The sequence below is a fragment of the Dermacentor silvarum genome, chromosome 7, assembly GCF_013339745.2.
Source record: "Dermacentor silvarum isolate Dsil-2018 chromosome 7, BIME_Dsil_1.4, whole genome shotgun sequence".
Lineage (NCBI taxonomy): Eukaryota > Metazoa > Arthropoda > Arachnida > Ixodida > Ixodidae > Dermacentor > Dermacentor silvarum.
In genome coordinates this window covers 70886776-70901930 of record NC_051160.1, presented here as the reverse complement: position 1 = coordinate 70901930, position 15155 = coordinate 70886776, and the positions used below count along the sequence as shown (strand labels likewise).

General features: G+C 46.7%; 1 protein-coding gene across 1 annotated transcript; it reads left to right on the top strand.

Moving 5' to 3' along the window:
• The first annotated feature begins 112 nt into the window (after positions 1 to 112).
• Positions 113 to 12219, top strand: LOC119458188 (uncharacterized). The gene is made up of 5 exons (XM_037720014.2): positions 113 to 261; positions 3637 to 3769; positions 6313 to 6458; positions 9384 to 9513; positions 11060 to 12219. The coding sequence occupies exons 1-5, from the start codon at positions 228 to 230 to the stop codon at positions 11298 to 11300; spliced, it is 684 nt and encodes a 227-aa protein (XP_037575942.1). The 5' UTR covers positions 113 to 227; the 3' UTR covers positions 11301 to 12219.
• The last annotated feature ends 2936 nt before the right edge of the window (positions 12220 to 15155 follow it).

The following is a 15155-nucleotide window of genomic DNA, read 5'->3' as shown; positions in this document are numbered from 1 at the left end:
CTCGCTCTCGGACACCTTTCCTCCTCTTGTACAGCGTCACGCTTCGACACTTCTCTCCGCTCCCGACGACACCCGTCAGATGCGACCCTCGCCACGTGAATGTGAGGGCCTATAAAAAGAACTGGAGCCGATGAGGATCTTCGAGTCCTCCAGAGCTTCAGAGTTGCTTTTACTCCGGCTTTTGTTCAGTGAACGGACGCAGCTCCACACACCTGCTCACTGCCGCCATGTCTCGGATTGGCTTTTGCCTCCTGCTCGCAGGTGCGTAGGCGGTCTTTATTTCACAAACCAGTGCTCACTTGATTAGTTCCAAAGCCGCAACTTCGGATACACCGTATAATACTGGGACTGCATCGTGGGTGGCGATGTTCTAGAACGGCTTTAATGTATAACGCAAACGAGTTTTTATGTGCTTTTAGTACTATTACCTCACTTACTCCACTTTCAGGGACAGCGCGTAGAAGCCGCTTTGCAGCGTAATCAGCTACCTTTGTGGAACTCAAATGTCAACAGAGCACTTACACTCGAAAGCGAGAAACAGCCCGGGGTTTTATTCAGCTGGTGGCGCTTCCTTGAACTAAGTGTCGTGCGCCCGCAGGATGGCCATGCCTATCACACATTATAAAAACATAGGCAGGCCTACTAAAACGAAATCTCGCTGGGCAAAGTAAGGCTTCGTATTTCGATAGAGTTGGCGGGAAGGCGTGCCACCATGAGGCATCTGATAATTTTAACTCAGCTTGGTTATCATTACTACGGGATCACGAATTACTATTTGGAAGGTGCCAAAAAGTGGTAAAATGGTGTCACAGCGTTTTGTCTCGCGTCGTAACAATAGTTTTTGGCTGTTCTACGTATTGCAGTTTCACCACGTATGTACAAGCAATCTTAAGCTATTTTGCGTATTGAGTTCCAGACATCGAGAGCAGAATTGACCCTGCAGAAGATGATCACAATTCTTTGACTTAGCGCCAGTGCAGCACCTCTTAAGAGGGAAATATATACTTTCGCAAATCTAGTTTTGGGATGAGTTACCGTAATATAACCACCAGAGGTACAATACGGTAATTGTCTAAGCTGCAGAGTATGTGGTTTTGTGCCCTGACATAAGCAGCTTTAGCTGTGTGAATTTCCGACTAAAGAAGAATAATGAAGAAACTAAATTTCTTTACAAAAGGAGCGTGAGACAAGACAGAGAAAGATGCAGCAGGAAACGCCCGTAGAGTCCCTTCAGCTGCGTGGTATTCAGGCTAAATGAGCGCCGTTTCACAAAATACAATTTTTAAAGTCTTGCGCGCCATGATTCGTGCCTGTCTCTGGAAGCCTTGATAACATTTGCTTCCTTTCTCCTTATTTCCGTACTGCCTCGGGTGTGTGCGCCCCCCCCCCCCCTTCCTCCCCGGCACACACCGTGTTCAATCTATTTCGAGGAATGACGCATGTATTTATTATGACATGTTCATTGGTCCCCTTTTTCTTTCTGTATCTTTATTTATATTAATTCTTTGCAATACCATACAGGCTCACAATGGCACTGCGTAAGGGGAGGGATACAAATATGGAGTGACTATCAGAAACTATATATATATATATATATATATATATATATATATATATGGTGGCGGAAAAAGCGCACTAGTTCCGTTGGTATAGCATGCAAGAATAAGCACGACGTACGTGGGGAACACGTTCTTTTTTACTGTCAAATGTTTCGGCTGGTGGGCCGACACGTTTGAAGGCTAGCCAACCATAATTATATGTACACTCAAAACCAGTCGAAGAGAATCGAGCAATAAAAAAAAAAGGAAAGAAGAAAAGTGTAATGTGTTTGGCGCGCTGTTATGATGTGATTTGGCCAAGAAGGTCACGTATGTTAATCACTGCCACGTGTGTTTATCACAGCCGCCGTGTAAGTGCTTCTAGTCTTGCTTCCTCATCCTTGTTCGCAATTGTTTATTTCTTTTCGGTTTCTCTTTGCCAGTCTGGCTGTTTTCTTCTTCTTTTTTTTTCTTTCCATGCTCTCTGGCGTTTCACCAACGCTGGACTGGTGTGTTCTTCCAGGAAATCTTGGCCTTTTCATCTAGCGGTTTTCTGATACCGTCCTTGTTTTCTCCGTTACTTGTAGAGAGAGAGAGAGAGAGAAAAAGGAGAAATAAACAACATCAGTCAAGGTCTTCGTGGCCTCGCTCATGCATCGGGCAAAGCTAATCGGAAGCGAGAAATCCTTGTTTTCACCGAGGCGAATGCACCGGGCGACGCGGTTATAAAACATCGTGCTGAGCGTGTGCAGCGCACGTAACAGCGGTTGACGTCACAGGCACCCTACCTCGCCCTCGAGGGCTTCCTTCCGCGTTTCTCGGTCACGTGTTCTGCTTGGTCTTTAACCGCAAGGATGTATATATAAAAAGCGACTGTCGCGATAACGCCCAACTCAGGCATTCTTAAAACAAAAGGACTGGACAAATGTACTGGCAATGTATCTGAACGTACAGGACGTGTACACACACAAAAAAAGTTTGTAGTCACCCCTACACAGACTGTCATTTCGTTGTAGACTGTGACAGACGCATTCGAAGAAACGTTATCGCATGACGGTGGCACAGTCTCGCACACCAAAGTATTGAATTTTAATTTGCAACGCTAATTTTCTCCATGCCTATACTGCTCTCGTTGTCATTAACGCCATTCGCAAGAATTCGCAAGATTGTTTTACGAGGGCTATTTGAATTCTCTGAACCGGCCATAGCGGTTGTCGCATGGCACGCAATCTAGGGTGCTCATTGTTACAGGAATGTCACGCTGCCCTAAGCGCTACTTTTACAGCTATACGATGTGTCCTCTCCTAGCCTCTATCGCATCGTGCTCCTCCTCACCTACCCTCTCTACTCGCACACATTTTTTTCCTTCCTCTTGCAATCGGAAGCTGTGCCGCAAATATATGTTATCGTTTTATAATTTATGAATTAATAAATAAGTTATTAATTAAACAAGCAGCTTTAAATAAACAGCCAAATAAATAAATGTACAAATCAACAAATGAGCATTAATTATTTGAACAATACCACCGGCTGTCTTTCAGAGGCGCAGGCAGGTGTAGTTACAAAAAATATGAAAGGACAGCATGCAGTAAGAGGAAAAGCATAATAAACAGAGCATGATTACGCGTGTCTTGGCCTCTTGTGACAAAACGGGCTCGATGCGATTACCTTTCCTGTCAAAAAGAAAGGCCCAAACGAGGGCTCAGAGCGTGAAAACGTAAAGGAAAAAGAAAATCGACACATTAACAATGAAAGAGAGGCTGCACTGCCGATGAAAATGACCCAGGAGTCGTTTAGTCGACGACGTTTCTTGGCAGGGCCGTTCATGCGCCTAATGCTAGAGGTAGGAACGATTAACGATATTCGGTTGTTCTTGTCAGCGGCATTAAAATTGCTTTGTTGCGTTTACCTTTTGTCTGTCGCAATTTATCAGATTGCGCGTAAGAGTCAAATCTCATTTCAACTTAGTGATCAGCGTTGTTGAAACTTCATCCGTAAGTGGTGTAATTTGCGCTTTCAATTTGTCGTTGCCACTGACGACACTTGGCAACAAAAGAAAAAAAAACTACACGCGTGCGACCAATCTGTCGCCTTGCAGGGCTCGCTGGCTTTGCCTCGGCCGGGCCCGACTGTGACATCAAGAAGCTGGACGCCTGCGCCGCCGACTTGTTCATCTTCGCCACCTCAGAGAAGATTCCGACAACTCCACGCGAACTTGAAGCGCACTGCAGGTGAGTCATCCGATGGCCTAGATGTACACTTCTGTATGTTTTTAACAGCGGAGCTGTTGTAGGGCGAGGCTCCGCCGTCCGTCCGTCCGCCGGTGTCACGCAGGTCACGTGGCCAGGAGAGGATAAGAGCCGCGCCGAGGAAGTGTAGGTCACGTGACCAGCAGAGGAGGAGAGGCGCTAAGGGGGAGGAAGCAAGCAATCAGAGGGCGCGTGCTGGCGGGAGGAGGCGACCAATGAGAGGCCGCGCTGGGCGCGAGGAAGAGAGGCGATGGGTATAAGAGAGGGTGTTTTTTTCCTTCTCGCTTTATACCACGGTTTACTATTGCTCGTTCTTTTAGCTCTCGGCGTGTCCTTACGTGCTTGTGTAGGACATGCGGCAGGAATAACTGCGATACGCAACCAAAGTAGCGGCGTCGGGAGCCAGCATATAAGGTGTCTAAATGTATGTTCGACAGTCTAAAAAGACAAAGACTATCAATATTGAGTCGTTGTGGAAGCGCATTTCTGCTACGCGTCAGGTTAACGTGTCAACAAGGTAATCACAGTGGCAAGTCATAGCAACGAGCCATACAAAGAAGTCGTTGCAAAAATCATCTGACCAAAGCGCTAAGATCTGCTAACAAAGACACTAAGGTTATGCTTCAACGGTCCTTATTAATTGTATTCATTTCTCGAGATTGAACGTTTGAGACAATTGCTATTCTGACGTTCCAAGGTCTTCTTCTTTCTGGGGTTTTACGTGCCAAAACCAGTTCTGATTATGAAGCACGCCGTAGTGGAGGGCTCCGGAATAATTTTGAGCACCTGGGGTTCTTTAACGTGCACTACAACGCAAGCACACGTGCGTTATTGCATTTCGCCTCCATCGAAATGCGGCCGCCGCGGACGTTCCAAGGTGCTTCGCACGTTGATGACGACGGTTGCAAATTTGCCACCGTCTAACTTTAATGCGACATAATGCCCGCGTTCGGAAGATCATGTACAGGCTTAGCTGAAAAATTTACTCTTGAATTGGCTGGTAGCCATCCTGCGTTCCCCCATTGGCCATGCTTTTGCAGCACGTACAGGCCATGCGCTGCACGCGTGAGCGAAAAATGAAGGAAACATTGAATATTGAGTGCTCAAACCGAACCACAAGAGTTCCCGTTTTAAATCCCGTTCATTCACACAACTACGAAATGAAAGAGCCAATAGACAAATAAAAGAGGTACGGCACATACAAGGAAAATAAAGCAAGAAAACCTTCGAATCCGCTTGAACAGCTCTGATATGAGCTGTGGATCTCACTGTCGATCACTAGCTGCGTTGCCTGCCAGAACGATTACATCACAGCAGCAATCTTCTCACCTGTTCTCGCGATAAGATCCGCAGGCGTGCACCATTGGGGGCTGAAGGGCGATCACTATCTGGTGTGCCTGCGAGGCTTAGTTTGCTTTAATTAGTACGTGCTACGGGTGAGCGAGTTTTCAAGGAGCCGGCATAATTCCGCTACGTGAGCCGAAAGGCGAACTCTTGAGTGCCAGACAAGTATTTATAGAGCTGAGGGGGCGAGGGAGAGAGTCAACCCGCGTTTGTTATCGCATAGATTTGTCTCTTTATAAAGCGCTTAACCGAAGCGCATGTAACTTCTAATGCGAAACACTCTCTACCTCATGTCGGGCACTTTGCGATAGCTAGGTTCCTATGTCGCGTTGTTTCGGGCCTCTTCAATGAAGAAATAATTACGTGTTCGATGGTGCGATCGAACGACTTCTCCGAGCACAAAATCCCGATGCACTAGACCCATTAAAAAACTGAATATCCATTAGGCCACAGAGGCTTTGTTTTTCTTCCTAGACCCACCACGGTAGCTCAGTGGCTGTGGCCTTGCGTTGACGAGCGTGAGGTCGCAAGTTCGACCCCGGCCACGGCGGCCGGAATCTAATGGGGGCCAAATGTAAAAAAAAACGTTCGCGTACCGTGCATTGAGTGCACGTTAAAGAAACCCCGGTGGTCGAAAATGATCCGGGGACGCGCCCACCACTAAGTGCCTCATAATCAGTGGTTCTGGCACGTCAAATTCCAGAATTTTGTTTTTGTTCCTTCCTGGCTACCGCCTGTTGAGCAGCTGAGCAACATCAACAGAAACAAACTACACCACCACCACGATGCTCACGGCGGAGTACGCTTTAGTGATGTTTCAAATTGACAAGGCCGACCGGGACACCTCGCCAGGTTTTAGGCAGCAAGACGCATGCATAATTCTCTCGGGAAAGCTCCAACTATAGCGCTTTGAGACAATTGGCGTGATTTACGCCCTTCTTGATCGGCCCTGGTCCTATACCGGAACAGGTTGCGATGTTTCTCCGCCGTTGTAAAATAAATTAGTGGTCGTGCCGTCGGGCCGTCATACTACCGTCACACCCACTCGCGTCACACACACACACACACTTGATCGCCGTACGCGATCGCCGTACATGCGCCATAACGAAGGACCGTTCTGACGCATGTTCTACGTTTTTTTTTCTTCTTCTTCTCTCTCTATCGTCGTGAATCGCGAGCAGCAAACAACACAAATCGGAGGCCTGCGCCCGCGACTACTTGAAGCGCTGCACGGACAGCATCGCCCAGGGCGTCGGCAGCATCTTCCTGGACGACATCAAGGCCGAGATCGAGGGGCGCTGCGACGAATCCTCCAGCTACCACCACGGTGAGTGCTGACTGCGAACGGGGCTGCCTTTCCGCCGTCGTATGACGACAATTACGGGGCGACATTAGACACGATCAGTCTTAAGCCCACGCACACGTATATAGAGAAACGGAGTTGAGCTACGTGTGCATAGGTCCACACTGCATGCCCGTGTATCAATGATACATAAATTAGATGTTTCAAATTTGTGCTAAGGTTGGCTAAATGATGACTAAGACGCACACAAATGACACTGCCAGTTTGGCTTCGCTGCATTGACGAACAAATGAAACTTTGTTTTAAAGCAAGAGACTAACTTATTCTACTGAAAACAGTGTTTGCGCTGTTAACATGGTGTATACTACATCTTATTGCTTATTCTTGATGGTTGCTTATTCGCTGTGAAAAAGGGGAAATTTGGCCAACCAATAACCTGCTGTGCCAAAACCATAGCTCAAGAAAAAAGCATCGCGTTTTGCGGTTGTTGTGGTTGTGGTCTTAACACATTGCTCTCGCCTCGCTAATGTCGTGATCCTCCTACATGTCGCAAATAAATCACCGTCTTTCCGTCTTCTTCCGCGCTAACTCCGTATGTGGTGGTCTTAGCGTGATATTTTCGCTGACACCGGCTCGACGTTGCGTGTGGCGTCAGTAACTGGTAGTTGTTCCATTGAGGAGCCGCGTTCTCGACCAATCCCTTAGGTATATCAATTACGGCGGACAGCGTGTGGGCACTGCTCGAGATATTTATACAGGCATCGCGCTTAATAACGTCACGTCATGCAAAAGTAGTGGTGTTCGAACAGCGAATCTTTCAAATGGAATCGAATGCGAGTATTCGAGAAAAACGACCTTCGAATGAAGAATGTTTCCTATTTCTAAAAAAAAAGAAAAGTTGAATTGAGCGATTTCGCGTTGTTTGTTTAGCAAGAAATGACTATTTTACTTTATTTGGTACATCTAATGTAGCTAACAAATGAATGTCGGGTCCACCGAGAAACTTGAAAATAAGAAACTAAGGAAATGTGGTCGTATCTGCTGCACCAGGACCAAAGGCAGTAATGAAACAAAGAAAGCACTTTCTGATGTTCTTTGAAGGAGTTAAGTGTAAAACTAGAGCACCGCACGCCGTTTTTAAGGAATATAAATATGGTGAGATTGGTCAAATACCTTCCTTACGGTAAATCGAAACAGCAAGTTCGTAGGGCTACGTAATAAGACACGTGCTTATTTAACCAGTGAAAACTGTCTGGCGGAAGTGATCTTCAATTTTTTTGCGGTCCCAGAAAGTATTTAAAGCCCATATGTACTGGTTAAGCAAGCCGACAATGGGTTTTAAACTTCAAACTTCATGCATTCACCCAGAAACCGATTCATGTTGGCAACAACTACGGTGCTCCTGCGGCAGAATTATTCCGAAGTGTACCCACTTGCATTAGTCTTTCCCACCTGTAGAGTGCAGGAACTGTTGTTCTTCCTTATAGTAATTGAATGAAACGAATGGTCGACAACTCCGAACAGTGAATTCCTGAATCATACGTGAATCGAGTAGCAAAGTTCGTATTCAAAATTTCGGATATTCGCACTGTTCCTCAGCCCTGTGCCGCCAACTGGTTCCCGAAAGTGATCAACCGAGAAAACAGCTGCAGATATGTGCTACGTGATCACAGCATGGGCCTCGCTGCTCGAGGGGGTGTTACCAAACGCATATCGAAGCATACACGTGGGGACGGCACGTATTGGAGCCATCGGCAATAGGGAAGATAAAAAAAAAAAGAATTCTGGCTTTCCCGTAATCGAGAGTTGATGTAAGCATGAAATGACTACCATATGGCGTCTTTTGCTGCCTGTGGTGCCGCCGCCTTCCACCGGTTTTCAAGCAGTGCAGCACGGACATCGTCTGTCGCTACTTTTTCTTCTTGTCGCGGACCGCTCACTACTCACGGACCGCTGGCGTTCAAAAGTGCACAGGCAACCTTTCTATCTGCCTTTTGAACGTCACTATTGGAAATGACAAAGAAAACTTCAGCGTACTAGAAGTTTGGCTTAGCTTGAGTGATATTGTGCAGAAACATTAGGAAGAACTCGGAAGCAATAGTTTTTGTAACTTGTTTGGGAAGTACCTAGTGTATGTAATGTGGTCCTGTACATAAGGTTGGGGGCCAGAGACCGCATTTTCTTAACTTTATACTGGTTGCCCAGATGATCTCGTTTTGTTGTCGCAGCGATGCGCGGATGTTCTCGTTTGAGTGCCCGGATAGCGGCTCTTGCTTTTGGCTCAAGGTTACTTGAAGGTTGCCGACAACGGGAGCTAAAAGTATTTCATGCTTAAAATCGCTCTTTACGGTTTAGGCATATACTTCCTTCCACTAGGATGGTGCTAAAGGAATTAAAATGCACTCGGGGTTGCATAAGATTAGGGCAATAGCAGGCATCTGTTGGAACCTGTGGACAAAACACAGGGATAATTTGATATTGCTGTTAGATGCCCTTTATTTATCTAATCCTTCAATTTCCAAATCCCCCTTTGACTGGGCTTTGCATGGGCGGTGGGCGAGACAATACAAAGTAGAGATAAATTATGGTGGTCATGCTTACGAATACTTTTTCCTAGGGAAGGGAGTATGTCTGTAACTTTATTTATCTTATACTTAATTGCTGATGCTGCAGCTTTCTATGTAAAGCTTGCACAACCGGATAGTTAAAGTGTCCTTGTAACAAAAAAAAATGTTCTGCAAAACAACAACAACAACAACAAAAAAAAAAGATCCTAGTTCGTGTATTCGTACGTGAGTAGCCGAATAACGTAAACTCCTCGAATACAAAAACTCTCTGAATGAAAAATATTTCGACCTATGCACCATGATGCGAGGTGTGTATATCGCTGCACCGATCTCGATTAAGGCAAACTGTCCTCCTCCTCTCCCCCTGGACGTTTCTTCGCAGACTATCTCAAGCACGCTCCGTGCCTAAACAAGGCTGGCTCTGCATTCCACAAGTGTTTCCGCGGCCTCACCGCTGACCTCGACCTGGCGTCCAAGCTTCCCAACAAGCAGAGGATTGGGGGAGCTTGCTGGTACGTATATAACGTTTGCATGGGGCATCAGCGCAAGAGCGAGTTGAATATACACTGAGCTGTGCTAAAATATGATGATTACCGATTGGCAAGCTTGAGCAGTCGTCGTGATAGAGCTCAGCAACAACTTGATCACGAGCGCCCAAGCCATTCATTTTCGGCTGAGACTAGTTTCTTAGCATCATAAACATTGCCAAGAGCTCGGATTTTCAGGTTGTTGTGCGGCAACTTCTCAAGAGAAGTTGAACCATAGTGTAGCGAATGCTGTTTTTTTTTTTCGAATTATAGGTAACATCGACTCAAGTACAATAAACTCTTAAATCGCGCATGCGTGTAGGATGACGTGATATTGTGCACCTTAAATAAACGCTACCTTGGTGATAGTGCGTGAATACGCCGGTGAAGCGAAAGTCAGGGTACGTGAACTTCACACTGGAAGCAATGCTGACGCGAACAGAGTTTTTGTTGTCGGTTGTTCTAAGACGTCTACAACACGGTCGCCGCCCTTCCTCGATCTGCGAGTTTTTCGTAGACAGAGACAATGCGGATATGCGTAGCCCATGACCAGTGGCATACCCAGATAGATGAAGAGGAGGGCAGGAGAGGAGGACCCCTGTAGTCTCAGTGTTAAAACACCCCACTGCTCCGACACATGGAACACTTAACTTGGGTAACTACGGCATGTTGAGTCACGTCATTTCAAAACTCACTATTCGGCGGCTGGAAGAGCATTAATACCAGAAATCTGTTGTCGTTGTTATTGACCTGAGTGGTTGTGGTCCATAACCTCAGTGGGGGACTGGCCATGAATCCGGTGGTTAAATCAGGTGTATCAGAAACAAGAGAACTACCAATTTGAACGTTGGAACTTGGAAAGTAAGATTTTTGCGAGCGGAAAAAAAATAGTTTCCTGTCTTCGCTTCTACGTTTTTTTTTTTTATTATGATAGCAATTATATGGCACACGTTTAGCTGCGGCATCAAATGCGTATCTGTATAAAAACGTTGCGAGGTGCTAAGGTGGTAAAGACTTCCGACGCTGCTCGACGAGTGCCCCGCTCTGATCTCGTCGAAAATCTCCGAGCCGCCCTCAGAGGCACCGGCAACAGTACCAACGCCGCGCGCGTTCGGTGCTAACGCGGGCAAAACGCCGACGGCGTCGACAACAGTTCTGCGCGTTGCTGGTGCTGCTGCATGTCATCCAAGTTCATACAGCTGATAAAACTACTATCCTTACTCCGTATAGCTCTCTACTAATTTGCTGTCGCAATTGATGCTTCGCCTTTCGGGTGAAACTGCGACATTTTTTTATTGAAGGATTACAATCTGTTTTCTGCTTGTCCTCGTTACCATTGGACAAAATTTTTTTACGAATCTTTAAAATTGTCGCTGTCCTAACCGACAACATATTCGCCAGCACGGCTTTCTGTCACCACGGCACCTCCATTTATCTATCTCTTATTTCCCCTTCCGCGGAGTAGAGTACAGCGGCACAATCTCTCTCGCGTTCTCTGATCAATTTATCCCTCTCTCTTATTGCTGCGCAGCAAGTTCAACGTTTTCGAGCAGTGCGTGCACAAGGCAGTCCAGGGCCAGTGCGACGAAGAGGTGATCGAGTTCGCCAAGGGAATCGTCGAAAAGTACGCCGGCGAGCTGCTCGGAACAGTATGCACTGCCTACCGGTCCGGCGACAAGTGCAAGAACATCGACTTCGGCTCGGCGCCCGGCGACAAGAACATCCGCGCCGTCCTGACGCCCCTCATCAAGGTCTCCGCTGCCCTGGGCTAAAATCTACGCCGCGCCACGGGAGAAAGGACATTTGTACAAATCGCGATGTAGAATGAGTGCTGCGGCGCGAAGTTCGGAACGCGTGGTGCGGATATTGGTGATGGGTGTTTGGCGTACTAAACTAAACTATACAACTAAACAAGTGATACGTATTGTGATGAGGATTGTGGAAGAATGCCTTAACGCGAGGTACAATCTGTAGATAAGATTGGCACACGATGATGGTGAAGAGTAGAAGATGGATCACTGTGGGGAGGATGGTCAATATTTTATTGGCACGACAGGTGTCGTTCTGAGACTTGATGCGGCATTTGACCGACGCGAAGATGGCCTAGGCGTAAAGGCTTAAAGTTGAAAAGTACGATGTTTTCCTATACTATAGTGCGTCAACTGATAAGTAGTGAGGATCAATTAAGTTTTCTTCAATCTGTATTGAACTTTTCTGTTCTTTTTAAAACATTTAGGTCGCAGACATCATTGCAAGACGTTTTTCAAACGTTACCACAACAGTTCATGGTGAGCAACATTTCACTAGAGGCTACATAAGCCTCAGGGAAATAGGAGCTCAAGCTCTCCGGTGCCTGTAGTCCATGGCGAGATCCGTCGCTGCAAGCTCAAAACAAACGGACGTACCTGGATGTTAGATTACAGGTGTTCCAAGGAGAAACGAAAGTTGTGTTAGTTATGTTGTCTCCGACGTTAGGCCCCCACTGTTTATGTCGCTTAACCAGCGCCCATTCCGTCCCAAACGTTCCGAGCTTCGTATTTGACTGTGCAATATACGCCTATGTTGTGTCGCAAATGTGTGACGCGTGGTTGTGATCGCCAGTGGGAAGTTACCTGTGCACTCGACACCCAGGTGTGTCCTTTTGTGACTTGTGATACTTGTACAGAATAAAACATATTCTTTTGTATTCTTTCACTGTCTTAAGGTGTGTTCTTTCCTTTCAACCCTTTGCGACGCCTGCTCATTGTTGAGCTGTGAAGTGTTACGCCATTCTTCAATGCTGTCTGGTTCTCTGATTGATCGTACCGTTGATCGAAAAATTTTAACAGCGGAGCTGTTCAAGCCAATCGTCCGTCCATAACGCGTGTACAAAAAACTGTGGGCCGATCCTGGTGGTCGTGCAGAAAGGTCCAAGCGCAATGGCACATACTCCTGTGAGCTAGCGAAGCTGAGCCTGGCTAAGTCCAGATAAGCATGGTTGGGACTGCTTAAGCTTATTCAGTCATCGATAGCTATGACTAGCCAATCAATAGCGAATCGATAATTGATCAATAATAAAAAAAATCCGGAAAATGCTGGGGATGACTTGGTAGTGCTTAGCCTAGCCCAAATACGTAGCCAATAACTTGCGATAGCCAATCGATAGCCAATCAATAGCTAATCAATAATCTATCAATAATCAATAAATTCCGGAAAATGCTGGGGAAGACTTTTTTGTGCTTAGCCTAGCCCGAACGCCAGCACAAGCTAGGTGCGTATCAGCTCCGCTGTCTTTTTAGCATTGCGCATCCAGTGCAAGCCACGCAATTTTTTTTACACGCCCTAGACCTACATTTCTATGGACGTGAGTTGAATGACTTTCTAAGAATTACAGCACTCACTGGGACAAAGACAGGAAAAGACGAAGACAAGCGTCTTTTTCTCTATTTATGCCTGTGTGTAATATATTTCGCAGTAACATTGGACACCAACTACCCCGGTGCCAAGCCTTAATGATTGTAGATTGCTTCTGACACCCTGCATTTTCTAAAGTGCACCGATATCATTGAACACGAGCACTTGAATAACTTGCACGAGGAAATAGGTTCAGGGATTTTCTTCTCGAGAATTAAGCGCTGCCGGCGTGACACGAATGTGTACCACACGCCTTGGGAGAGATGTCTCAAATGTAGAGACATCTCTCCCAATAAAATAAACTTTTATTCTGAGCAAGCACAGTCTGCGCCCTAGGTGAGCGGCCTCCTTATTCCAGGTAGCCGCGGGCCATGGCCATCTCCCGGGCCCGTTCGATGAGGCTGCGCTGTCTCTTCGGGTCCGGGTCTGATAGCTTGGCCTCTCACTACTCTACAGTTAGTGTTTGGGTGTCTATGGTGCCACGTTTTCCAAAACATCCCCATACCAAATGGCATAGGATGTCTGGCACATCACAGTACGTGCAGAAGTATATGAATGCTGAGTAGGTGAGATTAGGTGGAATAGAATACCATGGACGTAGCTGCTTGTTGCAATTTTCTGAGGGTTACTTCCTCTTCTCTAGTTACGTTCGGGTGGGGTGGCAGGTAAGGTCTGCTGTTAGCCTGTAGTCTTGCAGAATATAGCTGTACTTTTTCGGGACTTCATCCGTTCTCCTTGGCGCGTTCTGTGAGAAAGCCCGGTGAACGTGAGCTCGAGCGGAGGCGTCGGCTGCCTCATTCCCCAGCAGGGACTCGTGCCCCGGAGTCCAAACGAGTCCATGTTTCTGGCAGGTTCTTCTTTAGCGTTTCTGTGAGGATTTGTAGGGCTTGCCTGGAGATGCTCCCTTTCTGAAAACGGAAAATCCCGGCAAACGAAAAAATTCCGGCAAAGCTGCCTGTGAATTTGAGTATTATTGCTCCCTCCCCACAGGTTGAGATTGCTGTTTCTTCTGCCGTATCTATTTATCTTGTTAAGATGCTAGCTGCCATACTCTCTTTACCCTTGCTGCCGATGACGCTGATCACATGGGCCGGAATTTCTGTATATTTCCCTGCATCGATGTATCGTGTGTCCCAGATTTAGGCCATAGGGTTTTCGGACAGTCTCAATTCTAGCTTTTCGTTCTTCATGGGCATATGAATATGATGCATATTTCTTGGAATAGCAAATGCAGAGATGTACTCTTGAATTGGCTGTGGGATTAACCTTTTCTCGTCGCGCAGTTGCATACCTTCAGTATATCCTAATGTTCTGAGTGTCGCCCTTCCTGTTCCAGTTAAGTTTGAAACGTTCGAGTTGGTTAACTTTGTGTGCTTTGACTAGCTCCTCCCGGGTGTTGTGAAGACGTAAGCGGAGTAGTCGTTGTGTGGAGGCGTGTTTGGAGATCCCGATTGCAACCTGGAATGCCTTTCGGATGAGGATGATCAGTTTTTCGATTTCTGCATTCTTTAGGCTTATTTAAGGGGTGCCGTAGGCGATTCTGTTGATGATGAGGGCATGAATGATTCTGACCGCATCATGTTCTTTCAAGCTGTATCTTCTATTTGCTACCCGTCGTATCAAGTGTGCTACTTTCGTGATGGTTTCTCGGAGTTAGGGTAGAGTAGTGGCCCCCGATCAGTTCTTGTGTACACGTAGGCCGAGGATTCTGAACGACTCTACGTTAGGAATTTGCACTGCGTTAAGACAGAATTCTGGTTGTGGGTTTTCTACTTTTGCTGGTCTTCCCTGGTTCTCACTTTTAGTATGAGATACGACTATTTTTCCGGTGCGCACGCGAGCCCGCAAGCATTGAAGTAGTGTTCTGTACGATCCACCGCTTCTTGCACTGCATCCTGTTGAGTTCCTGGGGATCCGCCTGTTGTCCAGCTGGTGATGTCTGCATAGAGGGTATGTCTTGTCCCCTGTATTCCGTTCAATATATTTGGTAGTGTCAGCATGTTAAAAAGAAGAGGCTAGATGACAGAGCCTTGCGGAGTTCCTTTGTTCGCCATCTCAAAGTTACTGATTTCAGGCTGCCAAATGCCACGGTCGCTGGTCAGGAAGTTTTTTTTGTGCGTAGCTGTACGTTCTTTCGCCACAGTGCGTGTCCTGTAGGTTCTTCAACACTGCTTCGTGAGACAGTTGTCAAAGGCACCTCTCACGTCCATGACCAGGATTGCATTCTTGCTGTG